This window comes from Platalea leucorodia (genome assembly GCF_965183815.1).
Source record: "Platalea leucorodia genome assembly, chromosome: W".
NCBI lineage: Eukaryota > Metazoa > Chordata > Aves > Pelecaniformes > Threskiornithidae > Platalea > Platalea leucorodia.
In genome coordinates this window covers 36,419,380-36,443,936 of record NC_138859.1, presented here as the reverse complement: position 1 = coordinate 36,443,936, position 24,557 = coordinate 36,419,380, and the positions used below count along the sequence as shown (strand labels likewise).

The 24,557-nt window shown below is 45.6% G+C and overlaps 1 protein-coding gene across 1 annotated transcript in view; it reads left to right on the top strand.

Annotated features, from left to right (window-relative positions):
• The window catches only part of LOC309601525 (creatine kinase S-type, mitochondrial-like), a gene marked incomplete at its 5' end in the record, with an annotated part of 44,281 nt that overhangs the window by 3,616 nt on the left and 16,108 nt on the right, over positions 1–24,557 (top strand). Inside the window, one exon of the mRNA XM_082334570.1 lies at positions 1,369–1,590. Coding sequence (XP_082190696.1) covers positions 1,369–1,590 — 222 coding nt within the window. The remainder of the gene's footprint in view (positions 1–1,368; positions 1,591–24,557) is intronic.

Sequence of the window (24,557 nt, the reverse complement as noted above, 5' to 3'; positions counted from 1 at the left end):
AAGGAATGCCACAAATGACTGAAATAGCACATCCCACAGGGAGTATGTCTAAATGAAGTGAGGCCTGGTTCTGTCCTTTCTTTTTTGCAAGGCTGTTAGTTTACAGCTTAGGTTTGCTGGGGTTTTCAGCATCTCACAAAGGACAAACCAGGCTAGCATCTACATGGCCTTTCTTTCTCTTCCTTATTCTTCTCTTCTAATTTCCTCTCTTTACTGGACCTCTTTCACCTGACTACTCTAGTGTTCACCTGACTACTCTAGTGTTCACCTGACTACTCTATTCAATTACACCCTGACATCATGTAGAAGTGTCAGAGGTGTGAGACTCTGCTGCTCTACAAGAGGAGCAAGCCAGGAGCCAAGAGCGATAGCAAGACAGGCAGAGCAGTGGGCTCACCAAGGGCACAGTTCCACAGTACCCAAACAAGAAGAAAACAGGTCTAGTTACAGTAACCAGATTCAGCCAACAGCCCAGTGATTGACAGAGAAGCTCATAGTGACAAGGCAGGCCTGAGGTCAGGTCAGTGAAGCAGGGTCAGGATAAAAAAGGTACAAGGCCAGGCACGGGCATACCTGCAAAGTAGCTCAGGCAAGGACTAAGGGTGAAGGTCTTAGATTAAATGCAGCTAAAATCAAGGTGGAAAGACCCCAGATGAAACTTCTCACACATCTTTTTCAGACAGCTCTTTTCAAAGTTGTTGGATCCATGGTTACACAGCCGTGCAATATCAGAGCTGGCTAAAACCCAGTGGAGAGAGGGTGAAAGAGGTTTGCAGAGCTCCTTGGTGAACTCGTGGCCCTAACAGCAAGCTAGTTGCATCCCTGCCTTGTTCTTAACAGAGGGATCAGTCCCAGCTGGTACTAAGCATTTGGGCCTCTGCCTAATGGCACTGTGAGTCTGTTTATAAGACAAAGATAACCATGTATTTAAGGATGAGTGAAAGCATTCCTCCCCCCCGCACACACACAATCAATTCTTACCCATTGCTTAGTATTTCCTTCATAGTTCAATAACAGTGTAGATTAGCATCATCTTGGGCTTTCCTCTTTCAAAAGATCTTCCATACCTGGCCTTCTTTCTGTTCATATCCATATTTCCAAAAGCCACTCAGATCCTTTCATATTCCATGCTGGAGCTAAGAAGGATCAGCTGGTTACTTTGCCACATTCAGTCAGCAAAAGAACTTTGGAGTTCCTAAAAAAATATTAGTATCTGAAACACTGAGGGGTTCCTAATGTTCTGTGATATCTAGGAGAGGTCATGCTCCCTGGGCAGAAAGATGCCCCATTTTTGTATGATGGGTTTTTTTAAATGGTAGTGTACAAAATGGGGGACTGTGTGTAAATTAAAAAACATTCTTCCTTCAGATAACCCATGGTCAATTTGATGAGCGTTATGTCCTCTCATCACGTGTACGTACTGGTCGTAGCATCCGGGGCCTCAGCCTTCCTCCAGCTTGTACCAGGGCAGAGAGAAGACAAGTGGAAAATGTTGTGGTCACTGCTCTAGCTGGGCTGAAAGGAGACCTTTCTGGAAAGTACTATAGTTTGACCAATATGTCTGAGAAGGATCAGCAGCAGCTTATTGATGTAAGTATAACTCCATGTTACGTGTAGGGCTTTTCATGTGAATAAGAGCCACATGTACACTCAGAGAAAATGCAAAAATGCAACTGATTTGGGGAAATTAGTTCAAATGGTGCCTACACATTTGGGATCTCTAAGGTAGAGGGTAGCAAGCATGCAGGCTAAAATCCAAATTCTCAATGGACACACACACAGATCACGATATTCATAAATTCAGTCTCTCATTTGACAGAAAATAAAATACATGGGAACATGGATGTACAAGCATAAGTATTTTGTTTTAGGGTTCCTTAAAAACAGTTGCTGGCAAAACAGGCTTTCTATTACAAGCAAGGAATCGTATCTTTAGTCAGTCCTTTGTTAATTTAGCAACTCTCAATTTCATCAAATAGGGGCTATATCCTCAAAAATTCCTCAAAAGGGCCCTCCAGAATCAGGAAGACTATCCAATTACAATTTAAACTTACAGCAAGGATGACTAACTAAAGATAGAGGTCTCTGAAAGCATTAGGAAAAGAGAAAGAAAGAGTGAGAGAGTGTGTCTGTATGAAAGAGAGAAAGCTTCATCTTCTCATATGAGTAAAGTGGGGAGAATTATACCTCTCCTTAAGTTTTGCGGTGAGTGGAGATAAGGTTCCTGGTGGTAACTTTGGACTTGCTTGCTTGACTTCCTTTCTTCTTTTCTTCTACTCACTCTGTTTTGCTATGTGTAGACCCCATATTTATATGAAAATTATTCTTTCGGGGAGACATGTACGTTTTATAAAGTTTCACAAAGCTGAGATTGGGGTTAGGAAATTGCCAAGTATAATTCAAGAAATATTAAATGTACAAAGGAAAAAGGGTTTTAAAGCCTCGGATTTTTTAAAAGCTGTTCAGCATTGGCCTCTGTGTTCCTCTGTCAGCCTTGATAAATGTTCAGCTTCAGTGGGAGCAGAGTTTGGTGAATGAAACTGCATTTTCTTGTTTGCACTTCCACCCATCATGTATTATTTCTTCTAGTACTTTACCACTATGCAGCTATAGTAATTCTAAATGGGAGGCTTCAGATATCCTTAACAGTTGTTTTCTATCAATCAGCACATTTTACATTTCATGTTTCTGGACTTCTCTGCCAGAAGTCTGTCAAAAATTAATGTAACGTAGTGAATTAAAAAGTAAGAAAAAAACACATAGGCCCACTGTGATCTCATTTTCCTGACAACCTGGGTCCAGTTTCCTGCTCTGACCAGCTTCCATTTGGGGTGAGTACAGGTGGGTTTCTCCTGCTCTTATGTGTATCTAGCTAAGGAGTAGTTCAGGCAGGTAAGGCAAACCAGCACACAATCATAGAATCATAGAATGCCCTGAGTTGGAAGGGACCCACAAGGATCATCGAGTCCAACTCCTGTCCCTGCATAGGACAACCCCAAAATTCACACCATATGTCTGAGGGCATTGTCCAATTGCTTCTTGAATGTTGTCAGGCTTGGCGCCGTGACTACCTCCAGGGGGAGCCTGTTCCAGTGCTCCACCACCCTCTGGGTGAAGAACCTTTTCCTAATGTCCAACCTAAACCTCCCCTGGCATATCTTCCTGCCATTCCCTCGGGTCCTATCATTGATGGTCAGGGAGAAGAGATCAGTACCTGCCCCTCCTCCTTCCCTCGTGAGGAAGCTGTAGACCACGATGAGGTCTCCCCTCAGTCTCCTCTTCTCCAGGCTGAACAGACCAAGTGACTTCAGCCGCTCCTCGTACGGCTCCCCTCTAAACCCTTCACCATCTTCGTGGCTCTCCTCTGGCCACTCTCTAGTAGCTTCATATCCTTTTTGTACTGTGGTGCCCAAAACTGCACACAGTCCTCAAGATGAGGCCACACCAGCGCAGAGCAGAGCGGGACAATCACCTCCCTCGGCCGGCTAGCAATACAGTGCTTGATGCACCCCAGGACGCGGTTGGCCCTCCTGGCTGCCAGGGCACACTGTTGGCTCACATTCAACTTGCCGTCAACCAGAACCCCCAGATCCCTCTCCGCGGGGCTGCTCTCCAGCCTCTCGTTCCCCAGTCTGTATGTACATCCAGGGTTGCCACGTCCCAGGTGCAAAATCCGGCACTTGCCCTTGTTAAACTTCATACGGTTGGTGATTGCCCAGCTCTCTAATTTGTCCAGATCTCTCTGCAGGGCCTCTCTGCCCTCGACAGTGTCAACGGCTCCTCCCAGTTTTGTGTCGTCAGCAAACTTTGATAACAAACCTTCAAGTCCTGCATCCAAGTCATTTATGAAGATATTGAAGAGCACTGGCTCCCTGCGGAACCCCGCTAGTGACTGGTCGCCAGTCTGATGTAACCCCATTTACTATAACCCTTTGAGCCCGACCCATCAGCCAATTGCTCACCCATTGCATTATGTGTTTATCCAGCTGTATGCTGGACGTTTTGTCCAGGAGGATACTGTGAGAGACAGTATCGAAGGCTTTACTGAAGTGCAAAAAGATTACATCGACTGGCTTCCCTTGGTCAACTAGGTGGGTAACCTTGTCATAGAAGGAAATCAAGTTGGTCAAGCAGGACTTGACTTTCCCCTCGTGAATCCGTGCTGTCTGGGACCAATGACTGCGTTGTCTTTCAGGTGTTTTTCAATAACTCCCAGAATAATCTTCTCCAAGATTTTGCCAGGCACAGAGGTGACACTGATAGGCCTGTAGTTACCGGGGTCATCCCTGTTGCCCTTCTTGAAGATTGGGACAACGTTTGCCAGCTTCCAGTCAACTGGGAACTCCCCAGATTCCCAAGAGCATTGAGAAATCATTGAGAGAGGTCTCGCTATGACATCAGCCAGCTCTTTGAGTGCCCTCGGATGAATCCCATTGGGCCCCATTGACTTATAGGGATCCAGCTGGAGCAGCAAATCCTGCACAAGTTCGGGGTTGGTTGGGAGTTTGTCGTTCTCACAGTCATGGTTCTCTAGCCCTCTCTCTGGGGGTCCCAGAGCCCATCATCGGTGTTGAAGACCAAGGCGAAGAAAGCAGTAAACATCTCTGCTTTGTCTATATCCCTGTTTGTGAGGTGACCATGCTCGTCAAGTAATGGGCCAATGTTATTTCTGGCCTGCCTTTTGCTATTTACATATTTAAAAAAGCCCTTTTTATTGTCCTTCACAGTGCTGGCCAGCTTCAGCTCTAGTTGAGCTTTGGCCACGCGTATTTCCTCCCTGCAGTGGCGAACAGCATCTCTGTAGTCCTCCCATGTCGCCTGACCTTGCTTCCACTGGCCATACATTTTCTTTTTTCGCCTTAGTTCTAGCATAAGATCCCTACTCAGCCAAGACGGCCTTCTACCTCGCCTGCTTGACTTCCGACATTTTGGAATTGCCTGCTCCTGTGCTCTTAGGAGGTGGTACTTAAAAAGTGACCAGCACTGATGGACCCCGGCACCTTCAAAAGCTTTTTCCCAGGGGACCTTACGAAGTAGTTCCCTGAGCAGCCTGAAGTCAGCTCTCCTCATATCCAGAGTTGAGGTCTTGCTGGCAGTTTTCCTCCTGTTACCATAGAGTTTAAACTTGACTGCTTCGTGGTCGCTGTGACCAAGGCAGCCAGCAATCGCCACGTCACCCGCGAGACCCTCTCTGTCAGTAAGCAGCAAGTCGAGGAAGGCACCTTTCCTGGTCGGTTCCCTTAGTACCTGTACCAAGAAGTTATCATCCAGATGGTTTAGGAATCTTCTGGACCTGCTTGTACCAGCTGTGTGGTATTCCCAGTTGACATCTGGCAAGTTGAAGATGACTTGGAAGCATCCCTTAGTTCCTTAAAGAATAACTCATCCGTGTCGTCATCCTGGCTGGGTGGCCTATAGTAGACTCCCACAACGACATCCGCTTTATTTGTCTGTCCCTTAATCCTTACCCAGAGGCTCTCAACTGTGCCATCGCCCACTGCTAGCTCCATGCATTCCAGCCCCTCCACTACATACAGTGCCACCCCGCTGCCTCGCCTGCCCTGCCTATCCCTCCTGAAGAGCCTGTAACCATCCATCGTGGCACACCAGTCACAGGACTCATCCCACCAGGTTTCACTTATGCCTATGTCGTCATATCTCTGGGACTGGGCCAAGGCATCTAGCTCCTCTTGCTTGTTCCTCATGCTGTGTGCATTTGTGTAGAAAGCTGCTCATGACCTTTCTCCTTTGGCTGTTACCAAATCGGCCCTTGGGGTGAAGCAGTGGAGAGGCATCTCATTGCAGTTAAGCATCTGGCCAATCATTTGCTGATGTAATCTCTTTTCCCCTGAGAGGTGTTTGAAAGATGATGTTGCTATCACCCAACTGTTAAATGGCCTCCTTTTGCCACATCCTACTTAAGTCCTCAAGGGCACCCTTGTGTGAGCAAATGTCATTGACATAACTGAGTGAAATAGGATTCGCCACTGCAGCAATTATTTTCCTTTCCCTCTCCTCCTTCTCCCCTCTCATATTACCTGGAATCCTGTGAGCACACAAACTTGTTATTCCATTTACATTCTGGGCTCACTGCAGGTAGCAGGACGTGTCTACCTTCAGCTTCAAGGTCAGTTTAACTAACTCTATTGCTTATCTTATTTGAGGTAACTCAAATGGCAGCATTTCAAATACAAGGCTGATTAAAAATTAATTCAAAGCACCACAGGATGTGATGTAACTTGGTTACAATTTAACTTGGTGCAGGAAAATGTGTCGACCCACTGTGCAGCTGCTTCAAATGTCAACCCTTAAGTAACAGTTTAAATAAGGGGAAAATAAGTTCCTTTGCAGAGGTGTAATAACAGTTCAGAGAAACCATCTTTAATTTGGGAAGTTATTTGAGAGTTAGAGAGTTTGTAGCTCTCTGCACTGTGGAGATGAGTTTTTCATATTGTAAAATAGTGGTTGACTGATTCAAAAGGGCAAACACTCCCAACACCTTTGACTGGCTTCAATAAGAGAATTTGGGGTTCTAAATCTCACCGGGTCAAATCTAATGGACCAGATCTTTAGCTGGTGGAAATCAAAAACAGTGTTGTGACTAAAGGGTAGTTGTTTGACCTATTAAGAGTCAGTCTTTTCCATATCTCCTCCTTTCATAACAAGGAGTTTGGAGTTTTATGGTTTATTTTTTTTAAAAAGAGGGTTAGATTTTTATACCTGTTCACCGACCTCTGGAATTATGAGGAGAAAAGAAACTGAATTTTAGTTTATTTTTCCTAGAGACGTTCCATGCTATGATTAAGACGTAATTAGAATGATGTCTGCACTAACATTATTTCTGCACTCTGGAGATTTTTATCTTAAACAGAGATCAGTCAGAAAGGTTCAGGTCTTGCTCAGGCTGAGCTATGAGAAACTGAAAAAAACCCACCAATATTGCTTTATGAGATTTAATGTTTTAATTTAGATCTTATCCTCTGACCTTGTAGACTGATATAGCAAACCAAGAGCAATGTAAACTGTTTTTTAGGCATCTAAAAATGGCATATCAGGCATGTAGTCACTTACAACATTTCTTGCAGATGTTTCTAAGGTGCCCACAACTGCTGTAGAAGGGCAGAGAAAAATTTCCACTGGCTTCTGTGGGTTCTAGATCAAGCTAAGGATGACTCAAAGGATTTATTTCTCAATTATAAAAGACCAGCATATTTTGTAACCCGTTTCTCCACCGCATGGAAAGTTCTGCTCAGTACAGTATCACCGTTAGACAACTTAACAGTTTAAAATGTGCATATATGTTATCGGTGTTTATGTGTCCGTGTGAACTTTGGCTATGACTCTGCCATTCCTCTAAAATGTCACTCAGGATCACATGGTGTGGCACTTAATATCACCCATGACATGATTCAAATATTTAATCTAGTTCTATTTCTGGAAATGTCACTGTTCAGTCTGTAACCCTTGTATCTTCTTTCCATCCTTGGCTAAAAGCACATGTGCTGCCTAGTGTAAAATAAAGGATAATCAATATTTATGTTCAAATACATGAATATCAATCTAAGAAAATAGAGCTGACAACTTTCTCTTTAAAAGAAGTTCAAGAAAGTAAAAGAGTTTGTTTATATTAAAAGTAGTAGTAAAGATTGCAAGTTCCTTAAAGGGTAAAGAAGTTGTTTGTGCATTTATGATGATTCAGTCTCTGAAATGGATGGAATGGTTTCACCTGTGTGCAGATCACAGGATCACTGTGTGCAATATGACACTGCTGAAATAGTCTGAACAAGGTTGTAGCTGTGAATCAAATGTCCTGAAGAATTCTATGCAACCTCTGGTCAGAGTGGCAAGGGGAGTTTTGATATGTCTTGGTTCAATAGAATTTTCATAAGTTATTAATTAAAAATGGCATCTTTTTAGTGTTGGTGAGGGACCTGATGTATAAAAATTGTATTTCTTTTGGAGCCTACGTTGGCCTTTAACAGAGGCTGTAATCTAGATGTATTGTGAAGAGGGAAAACTGGTTTAATGCCTAAAAGAGGCATTATCTTTTTTTTTTTTTTTTTCATCATGGATTCAGACTGTGGCTTCTAACAGCAGCTCCACCTTAAATGATATTTGGAATCCTTTGGGCTGTTTCTCAGCCAGCACCAGAATTGCTGCAGTGACTTCTACTGAATCTCGCAGCTGGCTTTTGTCTCTGCATTCTGTGCATGGTAGGTTTTAGACAGATAGATAGATAGATAGTATTAAAATGGAATTTTAAAAACACAATACACTCCTGTCAGAACACTAATGTTCTAAAGGCTGGTTACAGGTAGCTGAGCAAATCTTGGGGAGAGAAAAGAGATAGGCTATGACCTCCAAGATCATGACCTTTCAGATTGGTTTTGCCAATTCACTGGAAGCCATAGCTTATTGAATATTGCTCTAGAAAAGGCAATTCCAATTTGGCTCTGAATTGCTTACCCTTTATAGTGCTGATGTGGTGGGAGATCAGGAGTAATTGTGTTCAGCTATGAAGAAAACTTGTTTTTGCAGACACTTAATGATATATGTTGCATGTCTTAGTGACTGTTACTTTAAGTCACCATAGCATTATTCCCTTCACAATTAATCACTTCACACATGAAGTGATCACTCCCTATTAACTTGATCCACAAGATAGTTTGTAAGGAATTAATCAAAATTGTTCACTATAGGAGTAAACCTGTTGCATGGAAAATATGTAGCAGCTGTTGCTGAGCCAATTGTTCTGTATTTCTTCACTTCTGTAGAACAATATTTTTGCTTTCTTCAAGTTATAGTACAAGTACAAATGGCCTTGGAAATAAAACTTTAAAAGGACTTATTGCCAGTGACAAATTCCACTCTCAGAACTATTGAGCTGTACTCCAGGCTCCACCCTTGAGCCAAAGGCATGTGTAGTCCTGGAGGGATACAAAAGATATCATAACTAGCTGTCATGAGGCAAATCCAGCATCCAAATTGTGAGCAGAATGGCATAATAAAGGCAAAATGTGTAAGGCTAGTTGTCCAAGCGTTTTGTAAAGCTGTAAGTAACCCCATGCAACGCTACAGGCTAGGGGAGGAGTGGCTGGAGAGCTGCCTGGCGGAAAAGGACCTGGGGGTGTTGGTCCACAGCCGGCTGAATATGAGCCAGCAGTGTGCCCAGGTGGCCAAGAGGGCCAATAGCATCCTGGCTTGTATCAGAAATAGTGTGGCCAGCAGGACTAGGGAAGTGATCGTCCCCCTGTACTTGGCAGTGGTGAGACTGCACCTCGAATACTGTGTTCAGTTTTGGGCCCCCTCACTACAAGAAAGACATCGAGGTGCTGGAGCATGTCCAAAGAAGGGCAACGAAGCTGGTGAAGGGTCTAGAGCACAAGTCTTATGAGGAGCGGCTGAGGGAACTGGGGTTGTTTAGCCTGGAGAAGAGGAGGCTGAGGGGAGACCTTATCGCTCTCTACAACTACCTAAAAGGAGGCTGTAGCAAGGTGGGGGTCAGTCTCTTCTCCCAAGTAACAAGTGATAGGATGAGAGGAAATGTCCTCAAGTTGGGCCAGGAGAGGTTTAGATTGGATATTCAGAAAAACGTCTTCACCGAAAGGGTAGTCGGGCACTGGAACAGGCTGCCCAGGGAAGTGGTTGAGTCACCATCCCTAGATGTATTTAAAAGAAATGTAGAGGTGGCGCTTAGGGACCTGGTTTAGTGGTGGACTTTGCAGTGTTAGGTTAACGGTTGGACTCGATCTCAAGGGTGTTTTCCAACCTAAATGATTCAATGATTCTATGATTCTAACTCAGCTAAACAGGTATAAGGTCTAGAAGTTCAATCTAGCACACTCCAATCAATGAAGATGTTGCACAGGCCTGGACCCAGTATTGACCACTGGGGTACACCGCTACTTATTGGCCTCCAACTAGACTTTGTTGCCCTGAACATCACCCTCTGTGCCCAGCCGTTCAGACAGTTTTCACTCCACCTCACTGTCTGCTCATCCAGCCCATACTTCAACAGCTTCTCTATGAGGATATTATGGGAGGCAGTGCCGAAAGCCTTCCTGAAGTCAAGGTAGACAATATCCACTGCTCTCCCCTCATCTACCAGGCCAGTCATTTCATCATAGAAGGTTATCAGGTTGGTCAAGCATGACTTCCCCTTGGTGAATCCATGCTGACTACTCCCAATCGCCTTCTTGCCTTTCACGTGCCTGGAAATGGTTCCCAGGACTGGCTGCTCCATCACCTTCCCAGGGATCGAGGTGAGGCTGACTGGCCTGTACTTCCCTGGATCTTCCTTCTTGCCCTTCTTTAAGATAGGAGTGACATTTGCTTTCCTCCAGTCCCCAGGAACTTCTCCCAATCGCCATGATCATTCAAAGATAATTGTGTGTGGTGTTGCAATGACATCTGCCAGCTCCCTCAGTACTCGTGGGTGCATCCCATCAGGGCCCATCGACTTATGCATGTCCAGTTTGCTTAAGTATTCCCCAAACTGATCCTCTTCCACCAAGGGTACATCTTCCTTGCTCCAGCCTTTGCCCCTGGTCTCTGGGGCTTGGGATTCCCGAAGGCCGGTCTTGCTAGTAAAGACTGAGGCATTTGGTACCTCAGCCTTTTCCATGTCCTGTGTCACCAGGTCCCCTACTCCATTCAGCAGCAGGCCCACATTTTCCCTAACCTTCCTTTTTCCACTTATGTGGAACTACTTCTAGAAGCTCTTCTTGTTGCCTTTGACATCCCTGCCCACATTCAGTTCCAGGTGGGCTTTGGCTTTCCTAACTGCATCTCTGCATGCTCAGACAGTATCTCTGTATTCCTCCCAGGTTACCCATCCTTGCTTCCACCCTCTTTATGCTTTCTTTTTGCATTTGGGTTTGGCCAGGAGCTCCTTGTTCATCCGCGCAGGGCTCATGGGATCTTTGCCTGACTTCCTGCTCGTTGGGATGGATCGCTCTTGAGCTTGGAGGAGGTGACCCCTGAATATTAACCAGCTTTCTTTGGCCCCTCTTCCCTCCAGGGCCTTATCCCATGGGACTCTTCCAAGCAGATCCTTGAAAAGGCCAAAGTCTGCTCTCCTGAAGTCCAGGGCTGTGAGCTTGCTTTTCACCCTCTTCCCTCCTTCCCCTCAGGATCCTGAACTCCACCATCTCATGGTCACTGCAGCCAAGGCTGCCTTTGACCTTCACATCCCCAACGAGCCCCTCTTTGTTGGCGAGCAGGAGGTCCAGCAGAGCACCTGTCCTGGTTTTGGCTGCGATAGAGTTAATTTTTTCTTCCTAGTAGCTGGTATAGTGCTGTGTTTTGGATTTAGGATGAGAATAATGTTGATCACACACTGATGTTTTAGTTGTTGCTAAGTAGTGCTTACACTAGTCAAGGACTTTTCAGCTTCCCATGCTCTGCCCAGTGCACAAGAAGCTGGGAGGGAGCACAGCCAGGACAGCTGACCCAAACTGGCCAAAGGGCTATCCCATACCATATGACATCATGCTCAATATATAAACCGGGGGGAGTTGGCCGGTGGGGGGACTGCTGCTCGGGAACTGGCTGGGCATCAGTTAGTGGGTGGTGAGCAATTGCATTGTGCATCACTTGTTTTGTATATTATTTTATCATTATTATTATTATTTTCCCTTCCTTTTCTGTCCTATTAAACTGTCTTTATCTCAGCCCATGAATTTTACTTTTTTTTTTTCCCCGATTCTCTCCCCCATCCCACTGGAGGGGGAGCGAGCGAATGGCTGTGTGGTGTTTAGCTGCTTGCCAAAAAAAAAAATAGAATTCTTGGTCGTGAGATTGTACTCAGCACTTCTGTCATGCCCGTAGTTCGGGAGCTATCTCTCGGAAACTATTAATAATTACACTTTTTACCTCTTCTCCTTGGAGAACCAATCTGTAGGTGAGACAGGGAGGGACACTTTCCCCCGCTCCTTCACCTTCCCTTTCTCCTTCAGGCTAGTTACAACAGCTCTTGAGAATTTTTAATATCCTTGGGATGTTCAAACCAGCATGGTCCTATTGCCATGTCTCCTGAATGGGGTTCAGGTCTTGTTTAGGTTTAAAAAACTATTTAAGAATACCATCGCTACAGGCACTGTGGCTACTCAAACCCCGGCGACAGGCACTGCAGCTGAACCAGAGAAACAACCTGTGCCAGAATCAGTCACCCCTATACAGAAGAAGAAATACACAAGAAAACCAGCTCGTTTAGTAAGGGCTGATGAAGAACCAGGGCCATCACGAGAACAGGAGGAGGAAGAGGCAGAACCCATAAATGAGATGGTAACCACCCGATCCCTGTCCCTGAGTGAGCTGCGAGATATGCAAAAAGATTTCGGTCGTCATCCAGGCGAGCACATCATCACTTGGCTGCTCCCATGCTGGGATAATGGGGCCAGCAGCCTGGAATTAGAGGGTAGGGAAGCCGAGCAGCTGGGATCCCTTTCTAGGGAAGGGGGCATTGACAAAGCGATCGGAAAAGGGGCAAAAGCCCTCAGCCTCTGGAAGCGACTCCTGTCAGGTGTGAAGGAAAGGTATCCCTTCAAGGAAGATGTTATATGTCACCCAGGCAAGTGGACCACCATGGAGAGAGGTATCCAGTACCTGAGGGAATTAGCCATGCTGGAGGTGATTTATGGTGACCTGGACAACAAGCAGTTATCCAAAGATGCAGATGAAGTCCAGTGCACGCGACCCACGTGGCAGAAGTTTGTACGGAGCGCACCATCATCGTACGCAAACTCATTGGCAGTAATGACATGGAAAGATGGAGAGGGACAAACGGTGGATGAATTGGCTGGCCAACTCTGGCAATATGAAGAAAGTCTCTCTTCCTCCCTACGGGATTGCATCTCAGCTGTGGAGAAACTATCTGAAAAACTGTCCCGGGAGTTCCAGCAACTCAAAGAGGATATGTCCCACTCCTCACCTGTACAAACCGGTATCTCAGCCATTAGGAGTAAGCGTCCCTCTGCTCAAGAGAGAAGATATAGAGGGTACACACCATGGGCCACCCTGTGGTTTTACCTGCGTGACCACGTAGAGGACGTGAGGAAGTGGCATGGAAAATCTACCTTGACCCTAGAGGCACGGGTACGTGAGTTGCAAGGAAAAACAATCATGCAAGGGGGTTCTTCCAGGACAATCGCTGCTCCAGTTCCTGGTGAGCAGTTCCCCAGACAGGGCAGAAGGGCTGATTTTGCTTCCGGTCTTAATAAAGGGACTTGTGATTCACATTTACAAGAAGTGAGTAACGAATGCTATGACCAGGACTAGAGGGGCCCTGCCTCCAGCCAGGTGGAGGAAAGGGACAGCCGGGTGTACTGGACTGTGCGGATTCGATGGCCTGGCACATCAGACCCACAGGAGTATAAGGCTCTAGTGGACACTGGTGCACAGTGTACCCTCATGCCATCAAGCTATAAAGGGGCAGAACCCATCCGTATTTCTGGAGTGACAGGGGGATCCCAACGGCTAACTGTATTGGAGGATGAAGTTAGCCTAACTGGGAATGAGTGTCAAAAGCACCCCATTGTGACTGGCCCAGAGGCCCTGTGCATCCTTGGCATAGACTACCTCAGGAGAGGGTGTTTCAAGGACCCAAAAGCGTACCAGTGGGCTTTTGGTATAGCTGCCTTGGAGACGGAGGAAATAAAACAGCTGTCTACCTTGCCTGGTCTCTCGGAGGACCCTTCTGTTGTGGGGTTGCTGAGGGTCGAAGAACAACAGGTGCCAATCACCACCACAACAGTGCACCGGCGGCAATATCGCACCAACAGAGACTCCCTGATTCCCATCCATAAGCTGATTTGTCAGCTGGAGAGCCAAGGAGCGATCAGCAAGACTCACTCACCCTTTAACAGTCCCATATGGCCGGTGCAAAAGTCTAATGGAGAGTGCTAGAACTTCAATACGAATTGGAGTCAAAGGCAGCCAAGTGGTATGCCACAACTGCTATCGCTAATGCGTTTTTCTCAATCCCTTTGGCGGCAGAGTGCAGGCCACAGTTTGCTTTCACTTGGAGGGGCGTCCGGTACACCTGGAATCGACTGCCCCAGGGGTGGAAACACAGCCCCACCATTTGCCATGGACTGATGTGATCAACAAAATGACAGCCATGTCTCCACCAACCAGCAAAAAGGAAACACAAGCTTTCTTGGGCGTTGTGGGTTTTTGGAGAATGCATATTCCAAATTACAGTCTCATCATAAGCCCTCTCTATCAAGTGACCTGGAAGAAGAACGATTTCAAATGGGGCCCTGAGCAACGACAAGCCTTTGAACAAATTAATCAGGAGATAGTTCACGCAGTCGCCCTTGGGCCAGTCCGGGCAAGACAAGACGTAAAAAATGTGCTCTACACCACAGCCGAGGAGAACGGCCCTACCTGGAGCCTCTGGCAGAAAGCACCAGGGGAGACTCAAGGTCAGCCCCTAGGGTTTTGGAGCCGAGGATACAGAGGATCCGAGGCCCGCTATACTCCAACTGAAAAAGAGATATTGGCGGCATATGAAGGGGTTCGAGCTGCTTCGGAAGTGGTTGGTACTGAAGCACAGCTCCTCCTGGCACCAGGCTAGTTAAGATGCAACTAATTCAGTCCTATATGTTTCCAAAATAAAGTCCAAATGTGTATGTAGCTTGTGGTGCATTGAAAGAACTAATTTCTGCAAAGATTGATGCAGCTATAAACCAATTAGCAGAGAAACATTTTTTAAGTAGTGTGGTGGGTTGACCCTGGCCAGCAGCTAAGCACCACACAGCTGCTCACTCGCTCTCCCGGGCCACTGGGACAGGGGAAAGAATAGGAAGAGCAAAAGCAAGAAAATTCATGGGTTGAGATAAAGATAATTTAATAAGCGAAGGAAAGAGGAAGCAAACAAAAGAAGTGATGCAAAGGCAATCACTCATCACCTCCCACAAGTAGACTGATGCCCCAGCCAGTCTCCAAGCAATGGCTACCTTCCAAACTCCTCCTCCCCTCAGTTTTTATTGCTGAGCATGATGTTGTATGGCATGGAATATTCCTTTGGTCAGCCTGGATTAGCTGTCCAGGTTGTGTCCCCTCCCACCCCCGGCCTACTCACTGCAGGGAGCAGAGTGGGAAAAAAGAGAAAGCCTTGATACTGTGCAAGCACTGCTCAGCAATAGGCAAAACACTAGTGTGCTATCAACACTGTTTTAGCCACAAATCTAAGACACAGCACCATACCAGCTGCTATGAAGAAAGTTAACTCCATCCCAGCCAAACCCAGTGCAACCTCTACACCTTGTTCCATGCCATTTACGTCATGCTCCGGTCCTACACTATCCAATACATTCTCATTAATCACCACTCCCCCTTCCTGTCCTTTGATATATACACAGATATCATTCCCTTAGTCTATGGGCCTCCCCTGTAAAATGCCCATAAAACGTCCACTGAGTTCACTTAGTCTATGACTTGGGCTCCATTCATTATGGTGGTCACTCAGGACAGGAGAGGTTGTGTGTTGTGTTGAGTTATTGGATGCCAAAGCCAGCTCAGGTTGGGTCGCTGCTGCACTTGCTTGGCTTCTTGCAAGGCTCGTTCTCTGTTGGTTCAGGTGATTCCTGCTGTTGTACTTCCTATAATATACAACTCAAATCATGGGTTATTTTCCCCTAGGGTTAAATCTTCTCGAGGTGCACAACAGATTTCCCCATCCTCCTGCATTACCCACCAATTATACCTGGGTCCTTGACCAAAAACAATCCTACGAATGGATTTGCCCACGATGTCTTTCCCAGCCAGTTCCCTACACACGCTACAGGGACCTTATCTCCTTCTACAGCACATAGGAGTTTTGTTTGGGCAGGGCCAGGTCAGTTATCTGATCCTCTGGTATTAACCAGCCAAGTGGCTTCTGCTAAATTTGCATCCCAGTCCTTCTATGTCCCAATGCCCATCGCTTTCAGTACAGTCCATTGTACCCTTCAGTCTTTCCAGAGGCTGGTGCATGATAGGGAATGTGGTACACCCAGTCCTGTTTGGTGAAACACTGGAACAGGTTGCCCAGAGAGGCTGTAGAAGCCCCATCCCTGGAAACATTCAAGGTCAGGTTGGACAGGGCTCTGAGCAACATGATCTAGTTGAAGATGTCCCTGCTCATTGTAGGGGGGTTGGACTAGATGACCTTTAAAGGTCCCTTCCAACCCAAACTATTCTATGATTCTATGATCAATGCCATGTTCCTTGGCCCAGATGCTCATGAAGTTGCTTTGGAAATGAGTCCCGTTGTCTGACTTGATTCTTTCTGGGATGCTGTGCTGCCACAGAACTTGCTTTACAAGGATCAGGATGGTGTTTTGAGCGGTGATATTGGTTACAGGGTGTTTCCAACACTCTGGTGGTCAACTCCACAATGGTAAGCATGCAGTGCTTGCCTTGGTGGGTTCATGGCAGTGTGATATAATTGATCTGCCAGGCCTCCCCATATTGATATTGCAGCCACCGTTCTCTGTACCAGAGAGGCTTTACTCGCTTGGCTCGCTTGATTATGGTGCATGTTTTGCTTTCACGGAAAACCTGTGTGATGGCTTCAGTGTTCAGGCCCATCCCTGGATCACCCCTGTCTCTGTACTTTGCATCTCTTCCTAGATGTCCAGATGTTGCACGGGCCCACTGAGCTACGAATAGCTCACCCTTATGCTCCCAGTCCGGGTCCATCTGAGCCACTTCAATTTTGACAACCTCGTCTACCTGTTCGTTGTTTCGATGTTCTTCATAGAATCATAGAATCGTCAAGGTTGGAAAAGACCCTTAAGATCATCGAGTCCAACCGTCAACCTGTCACTGCCAAGTCCATCTATACCATGTCTTCAAGCACCGTATCTATCCGTTCTTTAAATACCTCCAGGGATGGAGACTCAACCACTTCCCTGGGCAGCCTGTTCCAATGCTTGACCACCCTCTTGGTGAAGAAGTTTTTTCTAATATCCAACCTAAACCTCCCCTGGCGCAGCTTGAGGCCGTTTCCTCTCGTCCTATCGCTTGTTACTAGGGAGAAGAGACCGACCCCCACCTCGCTACAACCTCCTTTCAGGTAGAGAGCAATAAGGTCTCCCCTCAGCCTCCTCTTCTCCAGGCTAAACAACCCCAGTTCCATCAGCCGCTCCTCATAAGACTTGTGCTCTAGACCCTTCACCAGCTTCGTTGCCCTTCTTTGGACACGCTCCAGCACCTCGATGGCCTTCTTGTAGTGAGGGGCCCAAAACTGAACACAGTACTCGAGGTGCGGCCTCACCAGTGCCCAATGCAGGGGCACTATCATCTCCCTGGTCCTGCTGGCCACACTATTCTTGATACAGGCCAGGATGCCATTGGCCTTCTTGGCCACCTGGGCACACTGCTGGTTCATATTCAGCTGGCTGTTGACCAACACCCCCAGGTCCTTTTCTGCCAGGCAGCTCTCCAGCCGCTCTTCCCCAAGCCTGTAGCGTTGCATGGGATTGTTGTGACTCAAGTGCAGGACCCGGCACTTAGCCTTGTTGAATCTCATGCAGTTGGCCCCGGCCCATCGGTCCAGCCTGTCCAGGTCCCTCTGTAGGGCCTTCCTACCCTCCAGCAGATCAACACTCCCACCCAACTTGGTGTCGTCTGCAAACTTACTGAGGGTGCACTCGATCCCCTCGTCCAGCTCATCAATGAAGATGTTCAACAGGACTGGCCCCAGTACAGAGCCCTGGGGAACACCACTCGTGACCGGCCGCCAACTGGATTTGACTCCATTCACCACCACTCTCTGGGCTCGGCCGTCCAGCCAGATTTTAACCCAGCGGAGAGTGCACCCATCCAAGCCGTGTGCAGCCAGCTTCTCCAGGAGAATGCTGTGGGAGACTGTGTCAAAGGCCTTACTAAAGTCCACGTAGACAACATCCACAGCCTTCCCCTCATCCACTAAGCGGGTCACCTTGTCATAGAAGGAGACCAGGTTAGTGAAACAGGACCTCCCTTTCATAAACCCATGCTGGCTGAGCCTGATCCCTCGGTTGTCCCGCACGTGCTGCATAATGGCACTCAAGATGACCTGCTCCATGACCTTCCCCGGCACCGAGGTCAGGCTGACAGGCCTGTAGTTCCCGGGATTCTCCTTCTGGCCCTTCTTGTAGAGGGGCATCACATTTGCTAGCTTCCAGTCATCTGGGACCTCCCCGGTTGACCAGGCTGCTGATAAATGATGGAGAGTGGCTTGGCCAGCTCCTCTGCCAGCTCCCTCAGTATCCTCGGGTGGATCCCATCCTGGCCCATGGACTTATGCGCATCCAGGTGGAGGAGCAGGTCAGTGATTGTCACCTCTTCAACAACTGGGACTTCACTCTGCGTCCTACCTCCATCTCCCAGCTCAGGGGCCGGAAAAACCTGAGGATGACTAGCTTGACTATTAAAGACTGAGGCAAAGAAGGCATTAAGTACCTCTGCCTTCTCCTCATCCTTCAGTAGCACTGCTCTTAAGCACGTGAGCATCTACATGACATACCTTTACAGCAAGGTTCCCTACCTGGGCAGAAATGTCCTGTCACAATGCAGCAGCCCAGATGGGCTTATTTCTGTGCTGCCAATTGGTCTTCTTCCACTGCTGTAGACACCCTTTGGCCCCTCTTCCCTCCAGGGCCTTATCCCATGGGACTCTTCCAAGCAGATCCTTGAAAAGGCCAAAGTCTTCTCTCCTGAAGTCCAGGGTTGTGAGCTTGCTTTTCACCCTCTTCCCTCCTTCCCCTCAGGATCCTGAACTCCACCATCTCATGGTCACTGCAGCCAAGGCTGCCTTTGACCTTCACATCCAACGAGCCCCTCTTTGTTGGTGAGCAGGAGGTCCAGCAGGGCACCTCTCCTCATTGGCTCCTCTGTCACTTGGGTGATGAAGTTGTCATTGATGCTCTCCAGGAACCTCCCAGATTGCTTATGCCCTGCTCCGTTGTCCCGCCAGCAGATATTGGGGTGGTTAAAGTTCCCCAGGAGGACCAGGGTCTGCAAACGTGAGGCTGCTCCTAGCTGTCTGTAGAAGGCCTCATCCACTTGTTCTTCCTGGTCAGGCAGACTATAATAGACATCCACTACAACGTCTCCCATACCTGTATGCTCTTTAATTCTTACCCATATACTCTCAGTTGGCTCATCATCCATCCCCAGACAGAGCTCCATACATTCCAGTTGTTCTCTAACATAAAGGGCAACTCCCCCTCCTTGTCTTCCCGTACAGTGGGAATTAGTGTACAGGCACTTTAGAGAGGCACCCCAGCATGCTAATTTCCCAGGAAGGATTTTGGGGATTTCTCCATAACAGTGCCTTGTAGACACTTCCTTGCTTATGTGCAAATGCTGGATATGACCCTGCTTAAGCCCCATTTTTTTGGTTTTGTGATCCTTTTCTGTCACACCACCCCAGGCCCCCCCCTCCTTGTCTTCCTTGCCTCTTCTTTATTGCTAACAGCAATTTTCTCTTCTTTATTGTTAACAGCTCCTGCCTGACTCCCCCTTAGGCATGTCTGGGCAAACTTTACTGTTTTACTCTTGCAGCTTCAGATATGACCTTCTGCTTCAGCCAGCATGGCTCTGAGTTGGTGGATTGCCTGGATGCAAGCTGGGAGCTCTGCGATACATCCAGTACTGACACCATTTGCGTATACTCTCATTTATTTTTATCTTTGGCTTTCTTTGGTGTACATGCTTTTCTGCATAGCTAAGGAAGATAATCACAGCATAAACCCAGTAGTCAATGGCCTGTCAATATTTTTAGCATGATGGCAAATTGTCCAGAGTCTATATTTTGGCTAAATACATACTGTGCAGATCCAAAAAAAATTCATTTATGTTCCACATAGGAAAGTCTCTGTCAAATCAAATATATATGGCTATTGCCACCTCTTTGGCCAAATTTTAAATTATATTCAGGACTCTTTTTTGGTTATTTCTTTGAGAAAAGGTTCATTTTTTCTATATTAATAACAATCTAAACTAGTAGTATTACATATTACATTGAGATAAATATTATATGTTTTCTGTATTCAGGACTGTCAGGGTGGGGGCTTTTTGCCATATTTTTTTAATGTCAATACTACACTAATTTTAATTTCTCCAAGATGGTTGTAGCAAACTGCATCCAGGTCAACTTTTCCCAGTCCCATAACTGTGTTTAAGGACTTGAAGGATTGGGTCCATAACAGTAGTTTTCATTGTCACACAGATAGGAACACAAGGATTTTCATCATGGATTTTGTTGCATCATCTCCTGCAGAGACATGTTTGAGAGGATCGAAGTTTCCAAGTGTTTTCATGGCAAAACTGGACAACAGTCAACTATTGGGGTGGTTAAAGTTCCCCAGGAGGACCAGGGTCTGCAAACGTGAGGCTGCTCCTAGCTGTCTGTAGAAGGCCTCATCCACTTGTTCTTCCTGGTCAGGCAGACTATAATAGACATCCACTACAACGTCTCCCATACCTGTATGCTCTTTAATTCTTACCCATATACTCTCAGTTGGCTCATCATCCATCCCCAGACAGAGCTCCATACATTCCAGTTGTTTTCTAATATAAAAGGCAACTCCCCCTCCTTGTCTTCCCGTACTGTCTTTTCTAAAGAGCCTGTGTCCCTCCATTGCAACACGCCAATCTCAGTAGCCATTCCACCACGCCTCCATGATCCCAACAGGATCATAGCCCTGCAACTGTGCACAGATCTCTAATTCGTCATGTTTATTCCCCATGCTGCATGCATTAGTGTACAGGCACTTTAGAGAGGCACCCCAGCATGCTAATTTCCCAGGAAGGATTTTGGGGATTTCTCCATAACAGTGCCTTGTAGACACTTCCTTGCTTACGTGCAAATGCTGGATGTGACCCTGCTTAAGCCCCATTTTTTTGGTTCTGTGATCCTTTTCTGTTGCATCACCCCAGGCCCTTTGCTCATCTACCCTGTCCACAACTCCCTCACAGGGCTCCTGGTAACTCTCTCCGTCCCCCATCATTCCTAGTTTAAAACCCTCCTTACCTGGTCAGCTCCAGGTCAGCCATCCTACTGGCAAAGATACGTTTGCCCCACTTAGTGAAGTGGATCCCATCTTTACCAAGCATATGCTGATCCTCAAACAGGGTCCCATGTTCATAGAAACCAAAACCCTGTTGCCAAGACCAGTTCCGCAGCCAATTATTGACCTGTAATATCCTCCTCATGCCTTTTACCCTCACGGGCAGAATTGAGGAGAGCACCACCTGGGCCCCCATGCCCTTGACTACCGCCCCTAGAGCTCTGTAGTCACTCCAGAATCATACTTTGCTGATGACTCTAGTCATCACTCTATATTTGCAGTTCGGAAAATTCTGTGATTCTTAAAAGGGGCGAAAACTATTTAGGCAATTAACAGAGCTTGAACTTCTAGTGATCTGCTGTGGTCCCAAAGGGCTAATATGATATTTTAATGCATTAATTATTTAGTAGCTGTAGAGATATTCTGCTGCTTCTATTTTGGGGACTTGGTGCTTTGCACCAGGTGGTGCTGGTTTGTTATTATCCTACTAAGAAAAGCACTCTGTAAAGTATCATTTAAAATGCTATTTATTAGACCTAACACTATAAAGAAAGAAAGAATAATATAGATAATCTTACATCCCTTTAGATACTGGGAACCCTGAGTTATGCAGCATCTAATGGGCCTCTGATCCACACACAGCATGCCGTGCAGACCCTGTCCGTAGAAAGGGTTTCCCCATTTTGGCCATTCCAGCTATTATAGGCTTTTCTTAAAAGGAAACAACTCTATTCATCATTTCTACTGGCAAATAGAAATTATATTCTCATGAGAACTTCTTGCTGCACTGTTAGATAAAGGCAAGGCCACGCAGGTGGCATAATAGTGGGTACCAAGTGGGAGCTGCCTGCAGGCTCCTCTGGTACAGTGAGCTGGCTGAGTTTATCCTGCAGCCAAGGGATTTGTGCAGCACAACACAGGCTTGAAGGCCATGTTGTACGTGCAGCACAGAACAGCATGGGCCTGGGCCTACTCTGGTTAGCCGTTATGTGGACCACTAACTAACTAACTCCTCAGTGTCCAATGGTCTTCCAGTCAGGATCACTACACTTTTAGTACAACCATTACTGGAATCCAGTGACTGTTCTGGTATCAGGAGGATGTTGGGAATGAAAATAAAATGCAAAGAGTTCAGGGAAGAGCCAAAGAGTGATTAAGTAATTTGAAAATATTTGAAAAAAATATTAAAAAAAAAACAACTGATGGAGAGACATTAAAAAAAAAAAAGCTAGTCATTAAGTAGCTACATATAAAACAGATAATTAGTAGACATTAAAAAATAAACACATAAAGTCATAACAAAGGCCAATGATTCAAAATTGAAGACAAACAAGTGCAGACAAGAAGTAAGGTATGATTTTTATTTATTTTTAACTCAGAGATTGATTAACCTTTCAAACTCCCTTAGCTTCTCAGGACCATATTCACTCTGGATAGTTTTAAATTCAAGATGGATGCTTTTGTAATGGAGGTGTTTTCCTTCCAACACACTGAATTAGTTTAGGAAAACCCTGGATTATTTTTCAGAGGGCTAAAACTGATAATCATGAAAGTTCTGATCTTGAAAAATCTTCTCTTTCCCCTTCCCCTTCAATAGATGCATTATAAGCATCTATGAGAAAATGTTTTTTCTATCACCACGAGCGCTAGGGAAGACCCTTAGTAAACTTCTATACCAGGAAAAAGTATGTTCTATTGTTTTTAAGGCTGTACAGTGGTAAATGTTCACCGATGAAAGTGAAATACTTTTAGTGGCGACCTAGTGATACTGCAGTGAAACCTGAATCACAGCATGGTATATTTCTGGTAAAGTGTTCTTACAAAACCTTGCGTATTGTAACTATGCCTTTGACTGGGATAATTACCATTCTCTGAATCTACACTGGTGGTGATGGTACAAATTTATTGTTAGTGCAGATTGATGTGTTCTGTGGGAAAAAAACCTACCAACTGTTCATGATTTGTGGTCAGATTTGACAAATAGTTTTGATTAGAATCTTTTTAGGTGGAGAAACATTCAGTTTAGACACTTTCAGAATGAACCTTTTTGAAGATTTGTTTCAATACAATATGTTGTTTAGAAATCAATCTATTTTTTAAAGGAGACAAAAATGTGAAAAACAAAACAGTCTTGTTTCCTGTTAAATAACTTGTCTTGTTCATTACCCACCCTATTTATTTAAAAGTTCTTTGTTTTGGTTGCTGAACTAAACATGTCATATTTTTTTGCAAATCTACTTTCTGATTGTATGTGAACTACCTGTGTAATGCATAACATAGGCTTAGTTTGTGCTGCAGTATTATATGCATTTAAATTCAGAACTATAGCCCATCCTTGTGGCAAGAGTTGTTAATTAAATTAGGAGTTTCACCATTTTGATAGAAACATAACAGACTCCATTCCACAGAAGTCCAGATGATATTTTTCTTCCCTGTCCTGGTTTTAGCTGGGATAGAGTTGATTTTTTCTTCCTAGTAGCTGGTATAGTGCTGTGGTTTTGATTTAGGATGAGAATAATGTTGATAACACACTGATGTTTTAGTTGTTGCTGAGCAGTGTTCATACTAGTCAAGGACTTTTTCAGCTTCCCATGCTCTGCCAGGTGCACAAGAAGCTGGGAGGGGGCACAGCCAGGACAGCTGACCCAGACTGGCCAAAGGGCTATTCCATACCATATGATGTCATGCCCAATATATAAACTGGGGGAGTTGGCCGGGGGGCAGCAATCGCTCCTCAGGAACGGGCTGGGCATCAGTCGGCAGGTGGTGAGCAATTGTATCATGTATCACTTGCTTTGTATATTATTATTATTATTATTATTATTTTATTATTTATTATGTACAGCTTTCCTCCTTATTCTGAATTAAATCCTAAGAAAAAACCCACAACATTTGATATGACAGCATTTGAGGAATTAAGAACTAATAGTTTTCCACCACACACATGAAAAGCAATACTTATTTGCTTGGGAAAAAAACAACCAAGTGAAAACGAAATGATTTGGAATGTGGCAAGTCTGTGGCACACCAAGTGCTACATTTATTAAATCAGAAATTGAATCTCTGATTCCTCACTAAATTGAGGAATAGAACAAGTCTGTGATTCCAAAAGATCAAGCTTAGCACCGATTTAATTCCTACCTTGATTCATTCTCAAAATAAACTACTAAATCTCTATGCTGGAGAAATCTCTTTTCATATCTAGCATTGGATATTTTGCTATCTTTAAGGACTCATTGCCTTCTCCTACCCTGAAATTTGTGTGCATGTAGATGCACATCTCTAGTTATAGTGGTTAAGTCCCTCCACAATCCCCTCTGTTGTGTGTATGTGGTATTAGGTCCCCACTTCCACTTCCTCTCTACAATTCAAAGATATTTTTTGGCAAAACTTAAGTCATATTACCAGTGTCAGTGAGAATCTTCAAGAACCTGCCCTCTAAGAAAGTCACCTGGGTAAAGTGCTTTTAGTTTTCAGTCAGGAAGGAACCAGGTTCACAAGCCATGCTATGTG